General features: G+C 41.9%; 2 protein-coding genes across 3 annotated transcripts in view; both read right to left on the reverse strand.

Moving 5' to 3' along the window:
• Window positions 1-26,636, reverse strand: part of LOC115466338 (butyrophilin subfamily 1 member A1-like) — a 1,244,786-nt gene that overhangs the window by 354,393 nt on the left and 863,757 nt on the right. The gene's annotated exons all lie outside the window — the stretch shown is intronic.
• LOC115466342 (butyrophilin subfamily 1 member A1-like) overlaps window positions 1-26,636 on the reverse strand; it is a 162,710-nt gene that overhangs the window by 65,017 nt on the left and 71,057 nt on the right. For both annotated transcript variants that reach the window (XM_030197529.1, XM_030197530.1), the window contains exons 3-4: window positions 3,185-3,466; window positions 2,802-2,930 (exon numbers count right to left, since the gene is read on the reverse strand). In XM_030197529.1, the coding sequence (XP_030053389.1) occupies window positions 2,802-2,930; window positions 3,185-3,466 (411 nt within the window). The remainder of the gene's footprint in view (window positions 1-2,801; window positions 2,931-3,184; window positions 3,467-26,636) is intronic.

Consider the following 26,636-nt stretch of genomic DNA (forward strand, 5'->3'; position numbering starts at 1 on the left):
CCTGGGAAAAGCCCCAAACAAAGATGGTCGTTCAATCCTTCGGTGCTCTACTCTGCAGAGACAGAGAACATGACAATCAACTACAATAGCTGTCCTAACCCTTTCCTCCTGGGCAGAAGTCCTTGGAGACATATCCTCAGTGTAAGAGGATTGTACATCCCCTGGTGGGCAGGTCCTGGCTACAGGAGTACTTCCTACTTCATCAGGGTGATGCTCTCTTTCTAGGCGACCTTCCTCTTACAAGACAGCACAGGGGCTGCCAGACTGGAAGTGAGACTTCTCTACAACATCCCTGTAGGTCTCCTCTATGTACCTCTCTGTCTCCCTCAGCTCCACCAAGTGTGTTACTCTAGCCTCAAGAGAACAGACCCATTCTCTGAGAGCTAGGAGCTCTTTGCATCAGGCACACATATATAACTGCTCACCAACTGGGAGACAATCATACATGTGATACTCGGTGCAAAAGACTGGATAGCACCCCTCTCCCTACTGGACTGCTGACTTTATCTTAGTATTTTTAAATTTTTCAATAATTTAGAACTTGCTAAGGTATTAAGGATATTAGCCTATTATAAAAATATCTTTAGTTTATATGGTATATTGTGTGATTTATTTAGTCTTTTCTTCTTTGGAAGTAATGAAATGTAATTAAAACTCTGTAAAAACACTCCTTGCTTGTTATCCTAATTATAATAACTGACTATAAATGAAGAGTTGTGCCAGGGGTGGGAGGGATGAGGTCTAAATTAGGTCCTGCAGTGCCTGCAAGAGGCTGTTAATGCTGTGGTACAAAGTTAAAGTTTTAAAACTAGGGGGAAGAGAGTATGGAGATTAGTTGATAGAGTTTGCTTCTGTATATTTTTATTCTGCCTATCACTAACCTACAATTTCTCCTTTAAACCCCCAAGTTCCAAAAGCACAAGGCAAAATAATGTTCACTTACCAGAGAAATGTCCTCTTCTCTCAGAACTCAGAAAGAAAGTTACGTGGGACCTTACCTCTTTATATAGTTTTGAATCTAAGGGGACTGCTTCAAAGAGACCCTTTCAAACTAACTCTGTAATCAGGTTGCCCTTAGTAACCTCTGTAAATGTTCTACTTCCTCACAACTTAATTAATACCTAATTCAGGACAGTGGCAGTGCTACCTCTCCAGCAACCAAAGAACAGAAAATAACTGTCTTTTAGAACAAGATTTGAGCCTTCCTATTTACTTTTTAAAGTTCTTTGGCTGTTAAGTTTCTACCTCTAAAAAAGTTTCAGTTTGAAACTATTTTCCTGCCTTCTCATAACTCATTCCAGGGTCTCCTATTTGTCATTTTTCTCTTTGTGATCTTCTTCACCTCTTCCACTACATCCATCTCTGACATTGATATTTTACATTTAGCCTTCTTCTGTTTTACTGTGACTCTGTCTACTCAGATCTAATTCATTCTTAGTATCTAGTCTTGAACCCCCCCCCCCTATTTTTTATATGCATCAACCTACAGATTTTCACTCATATCCTCCCCTTTTGCTTCTCTAATTCCCCAGTCTGTCACCAACTCTTCCCTCTCCCCTCCAGCCATACAACATCTCCTGTCTGTGGGTCTCTCTCTGTTTCCTGCTATCTATGCAGCATCTCTTCTCTGTCTCTTTTCCCTCTCTCCAGTCCTGTGGCATCTTTTCACTCTCCCCTCTGTTATGTGTCATCTCCTCCCCCCACAGCCATGCAGTCTCTCCTCTTACACCCCTCCAACCAGTATCTATTCTCCTCCCCAGCCATGCAGCATCTCCTCTCTCCTCCTCTATCCAGAATCTTCTGTTTTTCTGTCTGCCTGTCTGCCATATAGCATCTTCCCTCTCTCTTTCCCTCCCCCTCCTGGCCATGCAGGATCTCCTCTGTATCTCTCTCTTTTGTCCCCACTGAACATGAACATTGCCCCTCTGATTCTCTTATCCCCTACCATGTAACATTGCCTCTTTCTTCCTCCAATTCAAAATTGTCTCTCTCTCAGTGCCCATTGCTTCTCTCTCTTTGTTCCCCATATAAAATCACCCTTCTATCTCTCATCCTCCGGCATCCACTATTGTCCCATCTCTTTCACCGCCCCCTCCATCCAGCATTGCCTATCTATCCCCCTCCAATAGGCCTGTCTCTCTCTTTCCCTATCCCTCACCATGCAGAATTGACCATCCCCTTATCCCACAATCACTCCATCTCTTTCTCTCCCTCTCCCCTCTTACCCCACAGTCTCTCCGTCTCATTCTCTCCCTTCCCCCACCCGCATGACTCATTTGTTCACATGCTGCTGCCTGCCTGAATCTACGGCAGCAACACCAAATAGGAACTCTCAGATTCCCTTTCCTTCCCTGCTGCTATTTGCCTGAGAAGGGGAATACAAACAAAAATCCAAGTTACATCACGGGGAGGGAGGAGGAGAAGGAAGACTGACAAAGGTGCGCAAAGGGCTCTGCCCCTCCACATGGATTCATTTCATTTACGCTCACTTAGTCAGGCAGATAGCAGCAGGGAAGGAAAGGGAAGAGAAGCTGGCAGTTGGTGTTGCTGCCATGGACTCAGGCAGGAGAGCATGTGGAGCAGGAAGGGTAAGCTAGCGGTTGAGGCTGGGGAGGCGCCTATGATGCCATTCACAACCAACCCAGATAAGAACAGATTGTTTGGGAGGGGCACAAACTTTGCCCATGCCAGGCACCCTCCCATCCATCTACTCCAATTGTTCGCTCCTCTCTCCTCCTGTAACTCTCCCGAGACACTGCTAGGATATGGGGATGGGGGGACGGATGGGGGAGATACTTTACCTTTCTCGTGTCTTTCTTTCCTCAAGTGGTAAATAACCAATACAACCAGTGAACCACATGGGATTATCACAGACACCAGAAGGATGGAGAGAGAGACCATCCAACGGGAGACCCGCTGGAAAAATATGCCTGAAAAAGAAATGAAACCAGGTGATATGAACTTTAAATAGAATATCACAATCCATATTTGAGAATTCCTAATCTGAAAATGGAACCATACCAGAGGAATCAAATAAAGAAATGTTCACCTGGGAGAGACGGAAGAGATGGTAATAACCTTCTCTGCATCCGATTCTAGGAGGTGCTGCCAGTTTCATGATATTAGAGCTGAATCATATGAACACTCTATGTTACTGAAGCTTATTTTTTTGACTATGACTGACCTGCTATAGAAATTGATGATTCTCTCTCTTGGTTGATTACAGTGTTTCTAATATGACAGGTAATCTTGTCATACTGATTTGTTCTCATAAGTAGGGAAGTTTTGACGTTGAACAGACCATTCTGCCTTTGGAATTCTGTTTCAGATGCTGGTATCAGACTCTGTCCAACTTCTTGTCTCCAGGTCACTTCAGGCTCTGGATACCATCCTGCAGATTCACAGAGGATACTTATCCCTCTGTCCTGATAGTCCTTCACAGAGATTGAAAGAACACTGCCCAGACCTAAAGGAAAACAACATATATCTGTCAGAATATTAGAGATTCATTTTGACAGTGAAATATTGAAGTGATGGTGATTTTTCCTTCTGCTGCTGATGGAGAACAGGCCCAGAAATCCTGATCATCAGGAAAAATGTGGCACTATCAGAAGTCCAAAATACTGAAACCAGACCAGACAGATTTCCCCACTAACATCAGTTACTTTCCCCTATACCAGTAGCACAGCCAGATGGCCAATTTTGAGTGGCCCTGAGTACAAAGTGGGTGGGCACAAAATTTTCTTTCTGCTTTCCATCCCCCCATCCCTCAGTAGACGACCTCCTCCTCCAACAGTCGGAGCTCCTACCAAGCTCAACAATCAGCTTCACTGTCCCTGAGCCATCACTATTACTGCCAGCAAACTGTGCATGCTTAGGTTTTGTACATTTGTGAAAACTGAGTTTGCTCAGTATGCCAGCCATGGCCCAGGGACATTGGCACTGACTGCTAAACCTTCTAGGAGTTTTCTCTGCTACAGGAGGAAATCTTCAGCTGGCAAGGCTTGGGGATCCTTGCCAGTCAGAGAAAAGGTGCATTGCTACTGGGTGGGCTGAAGCAGAGTGGATGGGCCCTTGCCCACCTAGGCCACCTGTTGCGACACCACTGCAACGAAGTATTGAGGACAATTTTACTTGGCTTCATTTTGGAAACAGAAATTAAACTACATGGAATTACGAAGAATAACTCTCAATCCCCTGTGTCCAGCCCTGGCTGAAATAAGCACTTTTTAAAAATGTATATATACATTTGATTTGAGTGAATCAAGATGTGAACTATGAAGATTGCAGAATGTAGAAATTGCTTTTTATCTAGAGAGGCTTAAATATTTATATTATGAATAGAGGAATAAGAGGGGAGGCTGTTAGCTCACGAATTAAAAGTTAAAATGGGCCAACAAATATTTTCAAATTAAAGATGGTAGAGGTGGTGGTGGTGGTGGTAGGGATATGGTACATTAAAATGAGAACATTAAACAAGCATTTAAGAGGTTTTATGAAACTTTGCATCAGAGTGAAGTGTAGGTGAGAGAATAGTAGATTGCTGATTTTCTGGAGAAGTGTCTGTTACCATCACTCAATGGAGGAGAGTAGACAAAGGTTGGCTAGGATGATTTATGAAGAGGAGGTAAGGAAGGCTATCCAAACTAGGAATATGGGCAAAGCTCCAGGCTTCAGTGGCTACACAGTAAAGATCGAAAACAGACAAGCCAGATACGCATATGAAAAAACAATATTTAATGGAAATTTGATGAAAATAAAATTAGAAAGCCCGACACAGGCTGTGTTTCGCCCAACTGGGCTGCATCAGGGGCTACAAACAAACAATTATATCACAATTAAAAACAATACAGACAATTAAAAACACAATAACTGTTAAAATAAGAATTACTCATAATTTAAAATATGTGACCATAAAATATATATAACCATAATTGAAAACTCGGCAGAAAATACAAAACAAACCAAAAAATAAGACAGGAAGATCCTCTACAACGAGAAAGCACAAAGGGCAAAAGTAGAGGCTGTCAATAGACGAAGCACCACCGGAGATATGAATCAACAGTCTTTATTGGAATATTCAAAATAAGAGACCCGACATGGGCCGTGTTTCGACGCGTACAAGCGTCTACATCAGGGGTCAAACAAATAACTCTATGAATGAAGGATAACAATAAAAAATTATAATCAAGAAAACCAAACAAGTATAAACCAGGGGCGTATCTGCGTGGGGCCACAGGGGCCTGGGCCCCCGCAGATTTCGCCCTGGACCCCCCTACCATCGACCCTCTCCACCTCCCCCTCCCGCCCGCCTGCCACCAACCCGTCGCCGATCTTTGCTGGCGGGAGACCCCAAGCCCCCGCCAGCCAAAGTCCTCTCTTCCGTGCAGGATGCAAGTTGCAACGCTTCCTGTTCTTCCGAGTCTGACGTCGGACGTCAGACTCAGAATTTGGAACTCAGTCTGACGTCCTGCGCGTTGTACGTGCAGGACGTCAGACTCAGAAGAACAGGAAGCATTGCAACTTGCAGCCTGCATGGAAGAGACGACCTCGGCTGGCGGGGGGTTGGGGTCCCCCGCCAGCAAAGGTAAGTGACAGCAGCGGTGGAGGGTTGGCGGCGGCAGGAGGGGGTGGAGAGTGTCATTGGTGGCGAGGGGGGGGTCTGGCAGTGGCGGGGGGGGGGGGGTCCGGAAATGGCGGGGGGGTGGGGGGGTCGGTGGCGCCGGAGGGGGGGCTAAAATGTGCCCCCTCCCTCTAGCTCTGGCCCCCCCTACCGCCAGAGGCCAGATACGCCCCTGGTATAAACAAACATAATTGTGTTGTAACACAAAAATGGTTATGAACTGATACATGTAAATCACTCAAAATGTTAAAAATGAAATATCTATCAAAATGTAACATAACTATGATGAATTTTAAACAGTACCAGCACCAATATTGTTATGGAAAAAAGGATATGTCAATGAAATGTATTATTGAATATATTATCAAGAATTTTTGATAAATAAAGTGAAAATATTATGTGTAAAAGAATATATGTATTGATCAAAAAACAAACCCCCCCCCCCCAAAAAAAAAGAATGCAAATAAAAACAAAAATTAAAAATTGAAAATAATAAAAGAAACATATTTTATAGCGAAAAAATATGATATGATATGATTAATTGAAGAAAATGAATAAATATGAAATAAATATTTTTATGAAAAAACTGTAAATATATGAATACCAGATGAGACAGAAATTAATAATTATTAAAAAATGAGGAATGCAAAAAAACAAAACAGAAAGTTGAACATGAGATATGTATACTAATGCATAGAGCATAGTTATTGGATGGAATAAAACAAAAACAAAACGTTATATGACACAAAACTGTCTGTCTGCCTGCTAGCAGGCTAGACAAATTGAAAAACTTGTGGCTACTGCATGAACACATCGCCCAACACGCTAGAGTGTATTAATCTTAAAAGTGTAGTTTCTGCATGAGCGCCTCGCACAACACGCTAAAAAGTATCAATCTGAAGGAATAAACGGATCAAATGTATGATAATATAAAAAAGTTTTATTGTTAAATGCCTATTGTCGACATGACCAATATTAATATTAAAATATAAAATAGAGAAGAGATATATTTGTGGTTTGGTGAAAAATAATATAGTTCTGAAAAAATGTTAATAAATGAGGAACCGTCAATTGCAACATATGGAAATATGCAAACCCTGCCCTCCACTATATTATGTTGAATGTAAATATTAATGAGACAAAGGTTTATTGGTAAGTTACTGCTCGTGTTGTCGAACAGTAAGTGGATGGTGTTAATACGAGTTACTCCATATCAGGTCGGAAAACTACCGTCGCTGCACTTACCTAGAACAGAGCACAGTAACACAGTCCTGATGTAATTAAAAACTGTGGACCGTGTGTGAAAGATCCACCCCTCCTCTGGGGGTTCTCAGGATCCTGTCTCCTCCTTGGAGACTCCGGCTATGGGCAAGGCTTCATGCCCCAGCACCATAACCCACTGTAATCCACAGGGTAAGACTCAGGTAATCAATAGTTCCAAAAGAAAAACCAGCAAGTTTTATTTCCTTGGTGCTCACAGTCCAGCAGTTCAAAACAAAACAAGAACCAAAACTCAGCCCCCACCGTTTTCACTCTTCGGTGGATTCAGCACAGCAGGGTAAAAAGAAACATAAAAGCCCACTGCTTCCAAACTCAGTCCTCTCTCCTTTAACAGTCCTAAAGCCCAGCGCTTTACACCTCTGGGGAGCGCCTGTAGGCTGCAGTTCAAAAAGGCAAAACCACTGCTACACATATTTCTCAGGTGCAATGGCAAACAGTTCAAAAAAACATCTCCCTTTCTCTTTGAGTAGTTCATACAGGGAAAAAAATAACCCCTCCCCAAAACAACCCACTTTTCACTCTGAGTAGTTCAGCGGCACACAGTCCAAAACAGACTGAACTCTGTGGGGAGCTACAAGGGTCCCACTCTTTCTGGGTCACACTTGCACTATCACTGACCTTCCTCCCGCATGATCCTTTTGCTTTCCCCTTTCAGCCCAGCTGCCATACCAAGAAGTCACCTGCTTCCTCAGCTTTTTCCCCAATGACTGAGCCCATGCTGCTATGTCCATTGACTCCTCCTTGCTCTCCACCTTCTCTCTCTCTCCAGCCTCCTGCCACTCCATGGGTTCCTCGTCCCACACTTTTCTCAGCTGTTCCTCCTCCTCCTGATTAACCCCAGGGGACACCTCCCTTGCCTTGTCATGGTTCTCCCCTGGAGGCTGCTGGGGAGGATAGTTTCTATACCAGGGTTTTCCCCGGGGCCGATGGGTATTGTAGTTTTTCTCCGGCCTTCATTTTTCCGTGGGAAAGAACCCTTTTCTTTTCTCCCTCTGCGGAAGTAGCAAACGCAAGGCTCTGTTCTGCCTCCCTTTTCTCTGGACCCTCTTCACTTCTTCTTCTTTCACTTCTATTTTATCCACCCCCTTGCCCTCCTCTTCACACGTACCACAAATACTGTAGCAAACCAAAAGCTGTAAAAAAATTATAGATATATGTAATAATGAGTAAACAAAGTAACCACAGGCTAATGAAACTCTCGTTATGGTGCTTGAAAGAGACAGTTAACTGAAAAACACGCCAAAAGGTATTTAAAAGGAAATGGCGTCAAATGAAATGAGAAACAAAGTGAATCAATTTTATCGTTTCAGTATAAACGTGCATTTAACATAGTCTAGGCAGATTCAAGATGGCGACCAAGCAGGACGTGTGATACGGACGCTCCCAAAAATTTTTCTTCCAAAACTATTGCCATGCCGAAAAGGAAGGGAAAGCCAAAGGGACCACCCCTCCCGAAGCAAGTACCCTCCTTACCTGGGCAGCAGTCCATATCAATGTTTTTTGGTATCTACCCTGATTTCGGGCATTTCCATTAACGGGGCAGGGAAGAGCACCGTTCAGGAGAGCGAGTTTTCGCTCAGCCCGTTGGGACCTTTGACCCCGCCGCCTCCACAGCCAGACGGAGCAGCTGTGCCAAATCCTAATAGTGGAACGGACTCGAAGGGGTGGCGTACTCTGTCGGAGAAAGCGACACCCGATAAGTCCTCAGGGTTGATGGCGGGAGTCCAGCAACAACCAGGAATGATAGCTGGGGAAGCCACGGCGGCTCTGCCTGATACTATCTCACAAGAAGAAATCTCTCTTTGTGCACTGGCGATCCAGCCATTGGTAAAACCTCAAGAGGTGTCGCTGGAAACAATTTGGAAAGCCCTAGAAACTCTTCATAAGGTCTGTACATCTTTCATTTCTGTATCTTTGAATAATTCAACTCAAATAAATTCTCTAAAAGAAAAGATGGAAGGGGTTTTGATGAAACAAACCAGTTTGGAAACACAAATTGCTAAAATAACTGAGCAACAGGCTCAAATCTCTGGGGACCGTATGTTAATGCATCGGAAGATTGAAAATATGGAGAACTTGTCAAGAAATTTGAACCTGCGGTTATTAAACTTTTCGAAATCTCAGTTTGTTGCTCCAAAAGATATGTTTGTAAAATTTTTGAAAGAGATATATAAATACTCGGAACCATCCCTTCCTCCGATACAGAAAATCTATTATTTGGATAAGAAAACCAACCAACAACAAGATGTTCCTATATCACAGGATATTCCGACTGAAACACTTGATTTAACAGATTTTCTGGAACAGTCGAAGGATAATACTGAAACCAGAGCAACCTTAATTGTTTCATTTGTATTCTTACAAGATAAAGAATCTTTGTTGAGACTTTATTTTAAAAATATTCATCCAGAGTTTAAAGGAAGTAAGGTTTCAGTGTTTCCGGACATTGCCCAATGGACTCAGCAGAGACGGAAAAAATTCCTGGACGTGAAGCAAGATTCTTTAAACATTGGGGCTGGTTTTTAATTAAGATTCCCCTGCAAGTGTATTTTGATTTTCAAAGATAAGAAATATGTATTCTTTGAGCCTGAACAGTTACGTACATTCCTTAATACGAAGAGGGACTAGGGTTAAACCCAGATAAATGTTCCATAATTATGGGGTACCTCCTGTTTGTTTCCTTAAAATTGCTAATTTTGTTTTGCCAACTTCCTTTGGTATAGTTAATCCATCCTGAATCCACCTTTATTTGTGGACTATTGTAACCAGTATGGTTAATATTCTTTCTTTATTGTTTCTCTTTTGTGTTTTAAATGTTTTCTTACATACTGGTGTATCATGTCAAAGATTTTGTCTTTGTATATTATTCAAAATGGATAAATAATAATAAAAAAAAAATAACATAGTCTAATGTGAAGAGAAGGACTTACCAAGCTGACAAGCTTGTTCCACTGACTATTGGAGCAAAAAATCGCAAAGGGGGAAATGATCAATGTGTTGATGACTTTAAAGGGGATATTATGCATATGTATGAGCCCACCATGACTAATGCATTACGTTACTTCCTGTGTAGGGTGGGTTATATCTAACGTCAATCAAAGTGTGTCTAAATTGCAAAGAAATTAACTAAATGGTCACAACAAATAATACGATATACTATATGAATGAATGTATGTAATGAAAAAAATATAAAAATTAAAAATTGAAAATGTGAATGATGTACTACAAAATAAATGGGAGAATACTAAAAAATTAAAATATAAAAAATGATAAAATATATATGTCCAATAAAATATTATATTCAAAATCAGACTAATAATTTCATATAAGACTGCAAATTTAATTTTTCTATGTATTTAGGAAAAAGAACTGAAATAAATATTTATGAACGTATATGTAAAAAAATAATTAAAAATTTAAAAGTATGAAAAATACAATATAAAATGATCGAAAAAAAGAGAAGGATTAATTTTGCAATACTCGCTGTTCAATTCATAAATATAAAAATGATTTAAAAATACTAAATGATTCAACTGCAACAAACACATAATATCATACTGTTGAAGACGCATTGACAATCATTGTGCCAGAGCCGGTGGTTGGGAGGCAGGGCTGGTGGATGGGAGGCGGGGATAGTGCTGGGCAGACTTATACGGTCTATGCCCTGAAGAGCACAGGTACAAATCAAAGTAGGGTATTGTGATAAGTAAGAGGGTGTCCTACACGGTGTAGGCCACTAGAGGCCACTAGGAGAATAGATGGAGGTCGCTAGGACCGGGGAGAGCCCTGGGAGGTCCACAGGTGTAGGAGGTTATGGGCTGGGTCCTGGGTAGCTAATTAACCACTTTATACCCCCACCTGAGTTGTGAAAGGGAGGGAAGTGAGCTAGCAGCAGAAGAAGAGAGAGCCCCTGGAAGATACTGGCTAACCCTATGGACTTGTGGAGGGCTGTGTGTCCAAAGGAAATCAGCAGGCTGAAAATCCTGGGGTAAGAAGTCCCTAAAGCATTAGTGTTTGACTGTGTGTCCTCAGTACTTATAGGAACTGTGTGTTCAGTGGAGGGACTGTGTGTCCAAAGAAGAAAAGACTGTGTGTCCAGAACTGTGTGTTCAAAGGGGGGACTGTGTGTCCAAAGTACTGAGAGAAGCAGGCTGCAAAGCCTGGGGTTGAAAGTCTTCAAAGTACTGGTGTAGTACTGAGCCCATGTATCTGTGTGGGGAGGCTCAGTGTGAAGATCTATGAAAGCATAAAGTGTTAAGCTAGAAGAAGTGTGCCCAGGGGCTGGAATAAAGAGTTGCCTGAGAAATATGCAGTTGGTGATACCTGTTTAATTTGCTTAGTGGGAACCAGGTCACCATGAGCGAGAAGGGGTAGCACACTAATTTGAATATGATCTGCATATTGAGAACCAGGTCACCCTGAGTGAGAAGGGGGTTATCACAGTATACACAAAAAGCAGCAAATATGCATTATCTTGTTGGGCAGACTGGATGGACCGTGCAGGTCTTTTTCTGCCGTCATCTACTATGTTACTATTGTTATTAGAGATGTCTATATAAATTCCTTGTAGAAGAAGCATTAATTTTGTAATACTCACTATATAATTCATAAGTTTGAAAATTAAAAAAACATACATCCAACATATAAATAGAATGAAATAATATCATATTATTGAAAACACATTTGGCAAGCCTTGCAATAAGAGATGTTTATATAAAAATTATAAAAAATGAACCCATTCTATATTTGCATTTAGACCGCATGGGCTTATTGTATTCAATTCAAATATTGCTCTTTGTTCCTCCCTTATTAGTCGATTGTCAAAATTACCACCTCTCCATGATCTTTTTAAAACTTTAAAGACTAAAAATTTTAAATCTGTACTTGTATGTTTAGCATCTATCCAATGTTGGACTAACGGAGCGCTGGTGGCTTGATGGTTGATATAGCCTATATGTTCAATAATGCGTGTTTTTATCGCACATATGGTTTTGCCAACATATAGAAGTGGACAGGGACATATGATGATGTAAATAACTTCACTAGTGTTACAATCTGAAGAATGGGATAGCTTGTATTCTTAAAAATTGAGCGGGTGTTGAAATTGCAGAGTTGTCAAAGCAAGTGGACACATGCTACACCGTCCGCACGGCTTATGTCCCAATGTCAAAGTGGGGTAAAGATCCATTGTGTCTTCAGGAAGAGTCGAGGGTACTAACTTTTCTTTAATGTTCCTGTTCCTGGAGTAGGCAACCACAAGATCTTTGTTCTTGAAGCACTCATGGCCTTCTAAAATATGCCAATGCTTTCTGATGGTCCTTTGTATTTGGCTTGCTAGATGAGAGTATTTCAGCGTACATACGATATCAGGTGTTTTTCTTGCTCTCTGTTGTATCAATAATTCTTCTCTCAACTTGTGGCCTGCTTTTGTGTAACCATCCTCTATGTGTCTTTCAGGATACCCTCTTTTTTTTATTATTTATCAATTTCAATTTTACAAGCATTTCACTTCTTGAATAAGAAAAACAGTACATATTAAAGTAGTATCCATAAATAATAGAAGTAAAATTGTATAACTTGCATTAGACAACCATAAAGTGGGGGTTAGAGCAGTTACTCAGGAGATGAGATTTATATAAAGAAATAAAAACAAAACATAATCTTAAACAGAAAAGCTTAGCCACATTAAACCAATTATCACATTCTGTCTCTCTGATCTATTACATGAGGCACACTATCCTGTTAGTCTCAACATGTATTAAATTATCTTTTTTGAGTAATAAACTGTTTTAAATGTTCAGGGTTTAAGAAAACATAGTTAACCCCTAAATATTTGATGTTACATTTAAATGGGTAATTCAAGTTGAAAGAAGCTCCTAAAGCCAATATTGCAGGTCGAAGTGCCAAAAATTCTTTTCTCCTGGCTTGGGTCTGCTTAGTAATGTCTGGGAAAACCCAGACTTTACGTTTGTAAATTCCTCAAAGCAAGTTTCCTAACAGATTCCAAGTCCTGTTGAAAAATGAATGATACCAAAAGAGTTTGGCATTCGGTTATATCTGTTAATGAAGATTTTAATAGTTCTGATACATTGAGATCACATTGCTCCTGTTGAGAATCTCGTTCTTTTTCCTTTTTTCACCGGAAGATAATATATTTTGTTCAACGGGGGTATATTATCTTTAGAACATTTCAAATGTCCTATTAGATATCTTTTTAAAATTTCCTGCAGCGAATAAATTGCAGTCTTGGGAAAGTTCAATAAACGGAGATTTAATCTCCTGTTAAAGTTCTCAAAATATTCTAACCTCCCATGTATCAAGGTGTTATCTTGTATCAATTTTGCAGTAGTTTCCTTCAACTTGGCATTTTCATCAGATAAATGTTTTATTTTGTCTGCAACATCACTCTTCATAGTAGTAAAAGAAGAAGACAAAGTCTGAACATTAGTTACTAAAGATTCTATCTTATTTGTTGATGCCAAAACAGTCTGGAGTATCCCCCATATTGCCTCAAGCGTTACCGGCGCAGCTTGAGCCTCCGATGGTAGAAGGACCTCAGGAGAGCTTTCAGCAATAGGGCCCAGTTGAGATACCACTTTTCCAGCTTCATGGGTTTCTGGTTCACCTCTAAGGCTGACCTCTGCCGGTTGTGGCTGTGGAGAACACGTGGAGGGGACAACGAAATGTCCTGTCCCTGGAGCTCGGCTTCTCCTTGCGCTCGTTGCTGAGCGGGACCTCCCAAAGCCAAATTGGTTCTCGCGAGACATCCCTCGATCGTTTGTTGGATCGGTGTCGATGTAAGAACCGGCTAGGCTCCCATTCTAACGAAAGCCTTTCTCTTATGAGGCATCGTGGCAAACAAGCAAGTAAAAACTTTTTCTAAACGAAGTAGGGAAATTTGAGAAAGGTTTATCTCCAGCCAAACTTCTCGAGGTCACTCGTGGTTCGATGTTACGGCCGCCATCTTGCTCCACCCCCCCCCCCCCCCCCCCACCCAGGATACCCTCTTGTGCGGAATCTTTTTTTCATAATTGTGGATTGTTTCTCACACTCATCGAATTCTGTGCAAATTCTTTTTAAGTCTTAAAAATTGGCTGTAAGGCAGATTACGTTTCAGTGATGAATTATGGAAACTGTTGTATTCTAAAAATGCATTCTTATCTGTACTTTTCCTATAAAGGGTAGTAATAAATCCATATTCTTTCTTTTGTATCATTAAGTCTAAAAAACTGATCTGGAGATCATCCGCATTGTTAATATATGTTACAGCTAGAGACCCCTCCATTGGAATAGTGGTGGGCAGAGCCATAGAGCCTAGGCTGCTAAGAAGCACTGACCAGGCCAGAAAATCTGATGATGGCTTGAAACTGGGTACTTGCTGAAGCAGGGCCTAGCTGACAAGCCTAATCAGGATCTGGTGTAACTTCCAAATACAGTTTTAAAGTTTAGATGAAGGATTAAATGACTTGAATAGCTAAAAGTTAGGTCAAGTAATTGAATTTAAAATGGAGTCCTTTTCATAAGATGGATACTTGTCCCTGCATTTGAAGTTAGAAGAGTTGCTTATTACAGAGGATGTTGCAGATATTGAGAAATTGTAAGAAGGGGGGTTTTGGGCTTCCGATCTAGCTTGTGGTTAGCAACTGTAAGAAAAATAAGATTTGCATAATAAAATATACAGTTTTAATGAGTGAAAAAGTGTATTTAAGAAGTGTTAATCTGGGTGGAGTTTGGAGAATTCCCCAACTTTACCCAGAGTGCAGAACTACGGTCGGTTGTCCTGAAACTCTGATTGATGTGCGGATCTATGTTATTAAGCCAACTAAGGAACTCTTCCAAAATATCTTTGTTGCCTCGCCAGAGGAGAAAAATGTCATCTATATAGCTTTTATAAAAGATGACATTGCCTGAAAATGGATGCACATGCAGATGTTTTTTTTTTTCAAAATGTGCGACATCAAGATTCGCTACATCGGGAGCCATGGCCGCTCCCATCGCTGTGCCGCAGATCTGGAGATAAAATTGTCCTAGGAAGCAGAAATAGTTTTTAGTTAGTGCTATTGTTGCCAATGTTATAATGAACCAGTTTGGAATTCGTAGATTAGTAGTTCTTGTTTGTAATGATTTTGTAATTATTTGTATAGCCTCTAGTTGTGGAATGTTTGTATATAGGGAGTCTATATCCAATGTGACTAAAACTGTATGTGATAAGTCACCCTCATAGTCTTCAAATAATTGTATCATGTGGTTTGAATCCCTAACATAAGAATCAATAGATGGTATTAAGGGATGAAGGAAATGATCAACAAATACAGATAGTGGCTCTAGAATCAATCCATTGCCTGACACAATTGGTCTACCTGGGGGATTTGTTAAAGATTTGTGAATTTTTGGTAAAGTATATAATGTAGGAATGGTAGGGTATTTGACTGTGAGGAAATCTTTTTCTTTATTAGTTAAGAAACCTCTAGAATCCGCCAGGGTAATGACTTCTGCTATATCCTTTTCGATAGCAGCTGTAGGATCTGTTTCAAGTTGAATATAATATCTTGGGTCATCTAATTGTTTATTGATCTCTCTTACATAATCTGTTCTATTTTGTATTACTATCCCTCCTCCCTTATCAGCAGGTTTTATTACAATCGCATGATTGGTAGAAAGAGCATGGATGGCTTTGTTTTCCTCACTTGATAAGTTATAAAATCTTTGCTTTTTCTTTTTCTCTAAAAAGGCAACATCTCGCTGCATACATTGCATGTATGCATGAACAAGTGGATCTTGTTGTCCTGGTGGCATCCATTTTGAATTCTTCTTAACAATTGAAACATCTGTGTTGGGTATATCATTTTTAGAAAAAGATTGAATGATCTGTAATTTACTGATAAATTTGAACAAGTCAATCTGTGTTTGGAAGGCATTGTACTTAGCCGTTGGTACAAAAGATAGGCCTTTCTTCAAAACCTTGTTCTCTATATCTGAAAGAGGATAATGGGATAAATTATAGACAGGTATGTCTATTGCCAACTGTTCTTGCGTTGGGTCGGGTCTCTTATTTTGAATATTCCAATAAAGACTGTTGATTCATATCTCCAGTGGTGCTTCGTCTATTGACAGATAATGCAAAACACCATGATGATAAGATCTAACACATAAATAAAATATCATAAAGATAAATATGAATATGAATATACAATTATAATCCAATAACATAACCTCTAAACACAGACAATATCTATATCATAAATAGAATACGAATAAAATACATGCTACGATGCCAAAAAATATATAAAAATTATTAGTTTTACATGATACACATAAAAATGCATTTTATAATATCAAATGATAAAAAATAATAATCGTAAACAATGAATAATATAAACTCTAGAAAGACAATACGTATATCATAAATAAAATGCATATTATAATGCAAAACAATAAAAAATTGATTATATGTGATACACATAAAATACATATTATAATGTAAATAAGGTATATGCTGCAAAATGGCCGAGATAACTAACTGTGCGTGTATTTAAAATAAATAAATCGAATGAACACCTACCTAATGGATATCTGTGTGGCCATATAATTTCCACTTAAAATATGAAAAAGAATAAAAAATAGAAAATAAAGGTGCAAAAAATAAAAAATTATAATAAAAAATTATAAATAATACTGAGTGAAAAATAGATAAACTAAAAATTAAAAAAATGAAAAATAAATAATACTCTTAAGCAAGTTATGGAATTAAATTTTTTTAATAATAAAACAGTATTGAGATTAAAAAATTTATTTTAATAATGTAGAAGAAATTATTTGAACCAGCGATGGAGTTGAAATAATTAAATAAATGATTAAACATTATTGAATAAATCAAACCATAAATTTTAAAATTTTGTGATAATTTTTTTTTTATTTTTTGCACCTTTATTTTCTATTTTCTATTTTTCATTCTTTTTCAGAATGACATTTTGCAGAGTGGCTGCATGCAAGAGTCCATGGGAATAATGGTCCTGCCAAAGCCAGGAAAACAAATCACAGTGCAATGCCAAGCTTTGTACAAGGTTATTGTCAGATAGGTTATTGAAGGGCTAATCTATGTAGATCAGTCGGGATTTTTTCCCCAAAGGCAGGTGGGTGACAACATTTGTAAAATACTGAACCTGATCTGGAAGGCTTTGAGAGATGGCTAAACATCCATGCTGTTGGCAGTTGATGCTAAGAAAGTGTTTGATAGAGTGGGATGGGGGTTCAGTTTTGAGTCCTCCAGAGAGTGCAAAATGGGTAGATTTTTAGAGGGCATATGGGCCCTTTATCTGAAACCGAAGGCACAGATTAGGATTCATGGTGGGTAGGGAGGAGCCAAGATGGCGGTCTGACCGTTTGGTTGTCTCTCGAGTCGTCTGCTGTTTGTTTGCAAGTTGTTCTTCAATGCCTCATACGAAAAGAAAGGGATCGGTGAAAGGCCAACTGCCGCTGGCCAGAACATCATCCCCGATTCAGCAGCCGATTGATAGATATATAACGTCAAGTTCACAAATTGGTGAGGTTGAGCCATTGTTGAGAGCCGAAGGAGGAGCTTCGACTTTTCAGGCACTTGAAACATCTTTATCGCCTCCTGAACTTAATCCTCCTCCATGTCTTGCTCAAGCTGGGAGAAATGCAGGGGCCCTGAATGACTCAGAAGTCGAAGAAATCAGGACTCCATCCGGCAGTACACAAACTCAGCCAGCAGGGAGAGAGAACAAGGGGTTACTTACTCCCATGGAGATTAACCTTGAAGTTATTTGGAAGTCTTTACACAAAATGACTGAAATAGTAACAAAAATAGCCCAAGCTACATCAGCAATTGTGAGTAAAGTTGATTTTTTAACTCAATCTTTGGAGAATCAGATTACTCAAATTCAACAAGATATAAAAGAAATTAAAACTACTGAGGAAGCACTGATAAAAGATAAAATTATCATTAACAGGAAAATTGAACAAATAGAAAACTTCAATAGATGGTTGAACTTAAGAATTCTCAATTTCCCTGTGGTGGAAGGTATAAGCCAGATGGAACTACTTAGAAAATACCTAATAGAAGTATTAGCTTATCCAAACTCAGCTTCTCCTCCGGTGAATAAAATATATTATCTGCCAGTGCGGCCATTAATTGGAACAGAACTCTCAAAAACGGAAAATATACCAATTGAACCATTGCTAGAAGATTCTCTTTCTGACATTACTCAGCGAAGAACTTTAATTGTGTCTTTAGTATTCGAGCAAGATGTTAATTTGATTATGAAACTATACTTCAAAAATTCCTTAAAAACTTTTGTGGCCAACGGATTTGGCTCTTCCATGATGTCATGAAATTAACACAGGACAGAAGAAAGAGATTCTTGGCTTTGAGAGAAGAAACAAAAAAACTGGGGGCAACATTTTCATTAGTATATCCATGTAAATGTTTGATAAAATTTATTGGGACAAAATGTGTCTTTTTTGATCTGGACCAGCTTCAAGTTTTCCTAGATAATAAAAAGATTCCGGATAATTTAGAGGTTAGAGAATAAGATTCCTGATTAAGATTAGAAGAATGTGAATTGGCCAGGCCATTTTCTTTGATTTATGTATTAATATAATATCTCTTCGCTTATAAAGCTTTCCTCCCTCTTTGATTTTCCTTTTTTTTTTGTGGTCTAAGAAAGCAATTGATTGTAGATATAACATATTCCTTGGGGTTTTTTTCTCTTTTGAATTGTATTAAATTATAGTTATCTCTGTTTTACTGTTTGCAAGTGACCCTTGTAAAATGAAATATTATAAATAAATAAATAAATATAATTTTTAAAAAAAGGATTCATGGTGGGCCATATAGAAAGCTGTAGGTTTGGCAGATGGACAAGGCAGGGTTGTCTACTCTCACCCTTGTTTTTCTCATTGGCCACTGAGCCATTAACATCTTATGTGAAAGCTAATGGGGACATTCAGGAATTTCAGGAGACAGGCTGCATCTTTAAGAGTAAACATTTTGCAGATGACATCATCTTTATCATTAGCAATCCATGGTGAACATTGCTTGCTTTTATGATGAGATCAAGAGATATACAGAATATGGGGATTAGCAATCCATGGTGAACACTGCTTGTTTTTATGATGAGATCAAGAGATATACAGAATATGGGGATAAATTGGAAGCATTGAAGGCGGTCATGGATGAAGAGTATGTATGGGATTTGAAAAAGTTGTTTCCTTTTAAATAGGTGCAGTCCCCTATCAAATATCTGAGTTTGTATGTAACCAAGGATTGCAGGCAGGGAAAATAGCTCATCATGAAGATTATCGGTCATGACATTGATAGATGGGATTGAGTGAGCCTCCAAGAATCTTGAACTTGTTTATTACTCTACCAGTCAAGCTGCCAGATAAATTCTTTACGAAATAGCAAGAACAGATTTTTTATTTCATTTGGAACAGGAGACCACCAAGAGTGGCAAGGGAAGTGTTATATCTGGGGAAATAAACAAAGAGGAGTGTTTAGAAAATATTGTATAGGAGACCAGCTGAGAGTGTTCTTTGATTTGGGGGTGGGGGCTAGACTAGCAAAATAATGAGTAGGGCTGGAAAAAGATGAGTTTGGAGGAATACCTATTAGGGATGTAATTTCATTAGATCACATTAGAAGCACGGTAAAGGGAGTGGATAATCCTTTACTGACACAACTCTGCTGGTATGGAAAAAGATAAATAAGGATCTGTTAAAGGGAAAAGAGTAACTAGATTAGCCCCACTTTATGGTAATGATTACTTCCCAAAAGATATTGCACCGCATTTCGGCACAGTTGTGCCTGCTTCAGGAGTCTACAGTAAAAAAAGATTTGATAAACATGTGTAGTAAAATACAGAATCATGTATAAAACATGTATAAAACATGTAAACCAAATATGTTAAAAGGTGTACTAAATCAAAAAATAAAACATGTACATTATATATACATATATATATATATATACAGTATATGTATATATAATGTACAACAATATAAAGTCAAATTTAGATTTAAAAACAAATGCAGTGCTGTGTCAAGTGATTAGAGTCATTTGTATCACTGTCAGACTAGAACTTTAAATTAAATTTTATTTGATTATCCCATCGTCTGTTAAGCCTTCTTCCATTTCTCGCTCTTTGATGTTTTATTCCTGTCTTGTGGGATTTTTTTGTGTTCAGTTACCTTGTGATTAATGATCACTTTCCACCAGGGCAGACATATGGAGTTTTTAAGAGATGGTGTGTGCTGCCCTCTGAATTTAGGAGCTTCAGTTGATGGAGACCAGGGTCCATGGGAAGATGGACAGGATATCCCGGAGAAGGGGACTGGGAAATTTTAAGAGCACTCAGTCAGGTTATGACTTAGAGAAGAGTGGGTCAAGGCTAGAACTGTAGATTGGAACCTCTGTGGGCATCCTTGATCCCTCTAAGGTAACTCCCCTTATTTCCCATTGAAGAATGACTTGTTCTATAGGGTGGCCAAGGGGACCCTGGAAGGGGAGAAGGTAGAACAGCTGTTAGTTTCACACCTTTATCACAGACAGTTCATGCAACTAGCACACAGCCATCTATTGGGAGGTCACTTGGGGGAGGAGAAAGCCCATGAACGTATCCTATCCTAGTTTTTCTGGCCCAGTATTCATAAACAAGTAGCACTTTTCTGCCAAGCTTCCCATCCCACCAGTTGAATCAAATACAGCATGACATAAGTCTATTGACAACAAGCAGACTGCTTAATATGAGAAATAGACAAGTAGTTCACTCAAGTCTTACTCTTAATTTGATAACAGGGGGAGAAAAAGTCTCATAAAGTCATAGGGACTGATGTGTGATTTTCTCAATCAATCCAACATATGGGTGACGCCCTCCTGCGACTCATATAATCATTGACAACCCCCCCCCCCCCCCCTCCTTCCAAATGTCAATCTTGATTTTTTTTTTTTTGGGGGGGGGGTGTTGTTTCTATTTTTCTTTTACAGTGACTCTTCAATGTATAGTCTCTCTTGAGATAGCAGATGAAAGGCAATAGGCGCTAAACATAAAAGTGGAATCACTTATCTGCATACTCTATCAACTCGTTGGACCCCGACAGGCACCCATTTCTCAAATGCTTTCTCAAGGGAGCTGAGCTAGTGCAGACATGATTCTGATCCACTGTCTGTATGCGCCGCCTTGGGGCGGGTGGGCTAGAACACGGCGGCGCATACGGACAGTGGATTAGACAGTGGGCACAATGTATGTCTTCAGTCATGAAGCAAGTGTGTGTCTTGCAAAAAGCAAAGACCTTGTGGACATCAATATATCATTGACAGACAGACGGTCTGGTAGAATGCTTTAAGAAGACTCTCAAGCAAAAGCTGAGAAAATCTGTGGCTGAAGACAGGAAGACCTGGGATACCCTGCACCCCTATATTCTGTTTGTTATCTGGGAGATGCTCCAGAGTTTAAAAAAAACAATAGGGCAGATGAGCCGCAAGATCCAATATGGTAAAAGCAAAGAAGCAGATCTGAAGAAAATTTTATATTTAAAAGGATTTCATTTACTGAGGGGCCCTTTTACAAAGTGACAGTAAGCCCACTGCGGGCTTACCATGTGCCAATCTGGAGCTACCACTGGCCCAATGGCATTTCCTGCACTAGTAGAAATATTTGAAAAATATTTCCGGAGGGGGTTACCTGGTGGTAATTAGGCAGTGAGGAAGGTGTACTGGAACTCATTCACACAATAGCAAGAAAAGCATACTGGAACTCACTCACACAACAGTAAGGAAGGCGTGGGCTAGTACTCGCTCACACAATAGCAAGAACAGCGTACTAGAACTCACTCACACAACAGTGAGGAAGGTAGGAAAGGTCTCACTCACACAATTGCAAGGAAAGTGCGAAGGGCCGGAGCTAGGAAAACCAAGACACCATGGCAGACATATGGAGCAACAACAAAGAGAGTCCAAAATCTCCCGCAAAAAGACAAAACCACAACAAAAATGAGCGGAAGCTATCCAGAAGGACCAGACTGAATTTATTACTTTGGTTTCCAACATCTGTGGCTTCAGTCTGGTCCTTCTGGATAGCCTCCGCTCATTTTTGTTGTAGACATATGGAGCAAACACAAGCCTTAAACACAGCCAAAAGCTAATGGCGTAGAGGCCCTGATGCAGAGCCCCAGTCGAGGTAAAGTACTTCCTGGAATCCCACATCATCTTGCCACGCCCACCTCCACAGTACATGCTGGATGTCGCACAATCAAAACAAGGAGAGTGGAGCAACTGGGACCATGATCTAGGAATCATGGTATATCCATGACAAGGAGCATTCATAAACAGATTTAAAACAAATATTCTTAAAAGAAGGACAACCAATTTGTAATGTCTGGGAAAAGCAGTTAGTGCGTCCTGATGAAAGGATCAAAAGCAACTCTAAGCCCTTCTGACCAAATAATGACTTATATACAAAACAAGCTAATTTAAAGCTAATAATGCTATCAAATCTCCCTTTGGCAAAAATCAGTCTGACAGCAGTAGTCTGTAATAAACTGTAACCTCTTTTGCAATTTAGATGAGTCGTTTTGATATAACCCACTGCAATAATCCAGCTACGGCAATAGAATTGCCTGCACTACTACTACATTTCTAGAGCGCTACTAGGGTTACGCAGCGCTGTACAAATTAACGAATAAGGACGGTCCCTGCTCAGAAGAGCTTACAATCTAAAGGACGAAATGTCAAGTTGGGGTATATGAGATTTCCTGAGAAGAGATGTAGTGATTAGGTGCCGAAGGCGACATTGAAGAGGTGGGCTTTGAGCAATGATTTGAAGATGGGTAGGGAGGGGGCCCGGCGTATGGGCTCGGGGAGTTTGTTCCAAGCATGGGGAGAGGCGAGGCAGAAGGGGCGGAGCCTAGAGTTGGTGGTGGTGGAGAAGGGTACTGAAAGGAGGGATTTGTCTTGAGAGCGGAGGTTACGGGTAGGGACGTAAGGGGAGATGAGGGTAGAGAGGTAAGGAGGGGCTGCAGATCGAGTGCATTTGTAGGTGAGTAGGAGAAGCTTGAACTGTATTCGGTATCTGATCGGAAGCCAGTGAAGTGACTTGAGGAGAGGGGTGATATGAGTATATCGGTTAAGGCGGAAGATAAGACGTGCGGCAGAGTTCTGAATGGACTGAAGGGGGGATAGATGGCTAAGTGGGAGGCCGGTGAGGAGTAGGTTGCAGTAGTCAAGGCGAGAGGTAATGAGAGAGTGGATGAGAGTTCGGGTGTGTGCTCGGAGAGGAAGGGGCGAATTTTGCTAATGTTATAGAGGAAGAAGCGACAGGTCTTGGCTATCTGCTGGATATGCGCAGAGAAGGAGAGGGAGGAGTCGAAGATGACACCGAGGTTGCGGGCAGATGAGACGGGGACGATGAGGGTGTTATCAACTGAGATAGAGAGTGAAGGGAGAGGAGAAGTGGGTTTGGGTGGGAAAACAATAAGTTCAGTCTTGGCCATGTTCAGTTTCAGGTGGCGGTTGGACATCCAGGCAGCAATGTCGGATAAGCAGGCCGATACCTTGGCCTGGGTTTCCGCAGTGATTTCTGGTGTGGAGAGATAAAGCTGGGTGTTGTCAGCATAAAGATGATAGTGGAAACCATGAGAAGAGATCAGGGAGCCTAAGGAAGAGGTGTAGATTGAAAAAAGAAGGGGCCCAAGGACAGATCCCTGAGGAACTCCAACAGAGAGCGGGATAGGGGAGAAGGACGAACCATGAGAGTGTACTCTGAAGGTACGATGGGAGAGATAAGAGGAGAACCAGGAGAGGACAGAGCCCTGGAACCCAAAGGAGGACAGTGTGTCAAGAAGTCGGTTGTGATTGACAGTGTCAAAAGCGGCGGATAGGTCGAGGAGGATAAGGATGGAGTAGTGACCTTTGGATTTGGCGAGGAACAGGTCATTGCAGACCTTAGTGTCGTTTCTGTCGAGTGTAGGGGGCGAAAGCCGGATTGAAGCGGATCGAGGATGGCATGAGTGGAGAGAAAATCAATGCAGCGGCTGTGGATGGCGCGTTCAAGTATCTTGGAGCGGAAGGGTAGGAGGGAAATGGGGCGGTAGTTGGAGGGACAGGTAGGGTCAAGTGATGGTTTTTTGAGGAGTGGTGTGACCACAGCATGCTTGAAGGTGTCCGGGACAGTTGCAGTGGAGAGAGAGAGGTTGAGGATATGACAGATGGTGGGGGTGATAATAGGAGTGATGGTGATAAGTAGGTTGGTGGGGATGGGGTCTGAGGAACAGGTGGTGGATTTCGAGATGGAGAGGAGATGGGCGGTTTCCTCTTCGGTGATAGCAGGAAAAGAGGAGAAGGAGGCCTGGGTAGGTTGGTTGAGAGAGTGGGTTATAGGATGAAGAGGAGGAGAAGGTTTGGTGGTGAATTCGAGGTTGATCTTCTGGACCTTGTCACGGAAGTAGTCGGCCAGAGATTGAGGAGAGAGTGAGGGGGGGGGGTGGGAGCGGAGGGCACTTTGAGGAGGGAGTTGAGGGTGGCGAAGAGACGACGTGGGTTAGAGCTGAGGGAATTAGTCAGTTGGGTGTAATAGTCCTGTTTAGCGAGGAATAGGGAGGATTGGAAGGAAGATAGCATGAATTTGAAGTGAATGAAGTCAGTATGGGCGCGAGATTTCCTCCAGAGGCATTCAGCCGAGCGGGCGCAGGAGCGAAGGTAACGGGTGCAAGGGGTCAGCCAGGGCTGGGGATTGGTACGCCTTGTGGGACGGGAGATGGACGGTGCAAGGGTGTCTAGGGCAGAGGAGAGAGTGGCATTGTAAGTGGAGACAGCTATGTCGACAGATTTGGAGGACATGATGGAAGGGAGGAGATCAGAGATACTAGAGGATAAGGTGGGGGGGTCAACAGCCTGGAGATTTCTGGACGTAGTAGTTAGTGTTGGGCGAGATTGAGGGGGAGGGTGCTGAAGTGTGAATGTGATTAGGTGATGGTCAGAGATAGGAAGAGCTGAAACGGAGAAATTGGAGGGTGAGCAAGTAGAAGAGAGGACGAGATCAAGACAGTGGCCAGATTTGTGAGTAGGGGTGGTGGGGCTCAATTGGAGGTTGAAGGAGGAGGTAAGAGTGAGGAACTGAGAAACATACGAGTCGGATGGGTTATCAGTGTGAATGTTGAAGTCACCAAGAATGAGGGATGGGGATGAGGGCTCAAGAAAAACGGAGAGCCAGGCATCGAAGTCGGTAAGGAAGGAAGGGAGGGATTTATCAGGGGGGCGGTAGATGACTGCAACTCTGAGTGGCAGTGGGTGGAATAGACGGATGGAGTGAACTTCAAAGGATGAGAAGCAGTGAGACTGAGGTAGGTGGAGAGGTTGAAAACTGCAGGAGGGCGAATGTAGTAGCCCGACGCCGCCACCGCGGCCAGTTGGGCGGGGCGAATGGGAGAAGAGATAACCTCCGTGGCATAGGGCTGCGATTGAGGCAGAGTCATCAGGGGTGAGCCAGGTTTCAGTTAGGGCAAGCAGTTGAAGGGAATGGGAGATGAAGAGATCATGCGTGAAGGGAAGTTTGTTGCAGATCGAGTGGGCGTTCCACAAGGTGCACGAGAAGGGGAGGGAGGAGGGGGGGAGGAGGGGAATAGAGATGAGATTGGAGATATCGCGGGGACGTTTGCATAGATGAGATGAGGACGAGGACGAGGACAGGTGTGGGGGACCTGGGTTGGGATTGATGTCACCCGCGGATAGCAGGAGAAGGAGCAAGAGAGTGCGGAGAAGGGTGGGTGAGGAAGGGCAACGAAGGCGACGAAGACGGGATGCACTGAGGAGGAAAGGGGAAGGGTTCATGGTAGGAAGGAGGTATTGAAGGTTGAGAGCTAGGAAGGAGGAGGACGACAGTAGGGATGGTGAGGTGGTGGGGTACAGGGGTAGGTAGGGTATTGCAGTAGTGAGCGGGACGGAGGACAGGGATGGGTAGTGAGATCGTGTGGTATACAGCGGTGGGAGGGGGAAAAGATTAGGGAGGGACAGGGCAAGGAATAGGATGTGAATGGGGGCCATGAGTAGTGACTGAGGTGTTCACAGGGCAGGTGGGTGGGCTGGGAGACAGGCAGGTGAGGGTGAGCAGTTGGGCAGGGGAGTGATGAGTTGGTAGGAAGATGGGCTGGGATGCAGGCAGGTTTCAGGGTGGGTGATAGTCAGTCAGTCAGGTGATTGGCTAGTAGGCAGGTTGAGTGGCAGGAGCAGGTGAGTGCAGTGGAGAGCACAGTTGGGTGAGAGCACAGTAGCAGTACTGGAACAAGCTGGAATGGTTTGAAGCAGGAGCTGGCGGACTAGAACAAGCTGAAGCAAACAGACTGGAACAGGCTGGAACAAGCTGAAGCAGACGGACTGGAACAGGCTGAGTCAGGCAGTCTGGAGCAAGCTGGCTGGAGCAGAAGGCCTGGAGTAAGCAGGGAGAAGGTGGATCAGGCGGACTGGAACAAGCTGGAGCAGAATGACTGGAGCAAGCAGGGAGAAGCTGGATCAAGCGGACTGGAACCGGTTGGAGCAGATGGACTGGAGCAAGCAGGGAGAGCAGGATCGGGTGGACTGGAACAAGCTGGATCAGGCGGACTGGAACAAGCAGGACGAAGCTGGAACAGGCGGACTGGAGCATGCAGGACGACGCTGGGACAGGCGGACTGGAGCAAGCAGGACGACGCTGGATCAGGCAGACTGGAGCAAGCAGGG

This window comes from Microcaecilia unicolor, chromosome 3 (genome assembly GCF_901765095.1).
Source record: "Microcaecilia unicolor chromosome 3, aMicUni1.1, whole genome shotgun sequence".
In the NCBI taxonomy this organism is placed as follows: domain Eukaryota; kingdom Metazoa; phylum Chordata; class Amphibia; order Gymnophiona; family Siphonopidae; genus Microcaecilia; species Microcaecilia unicolor.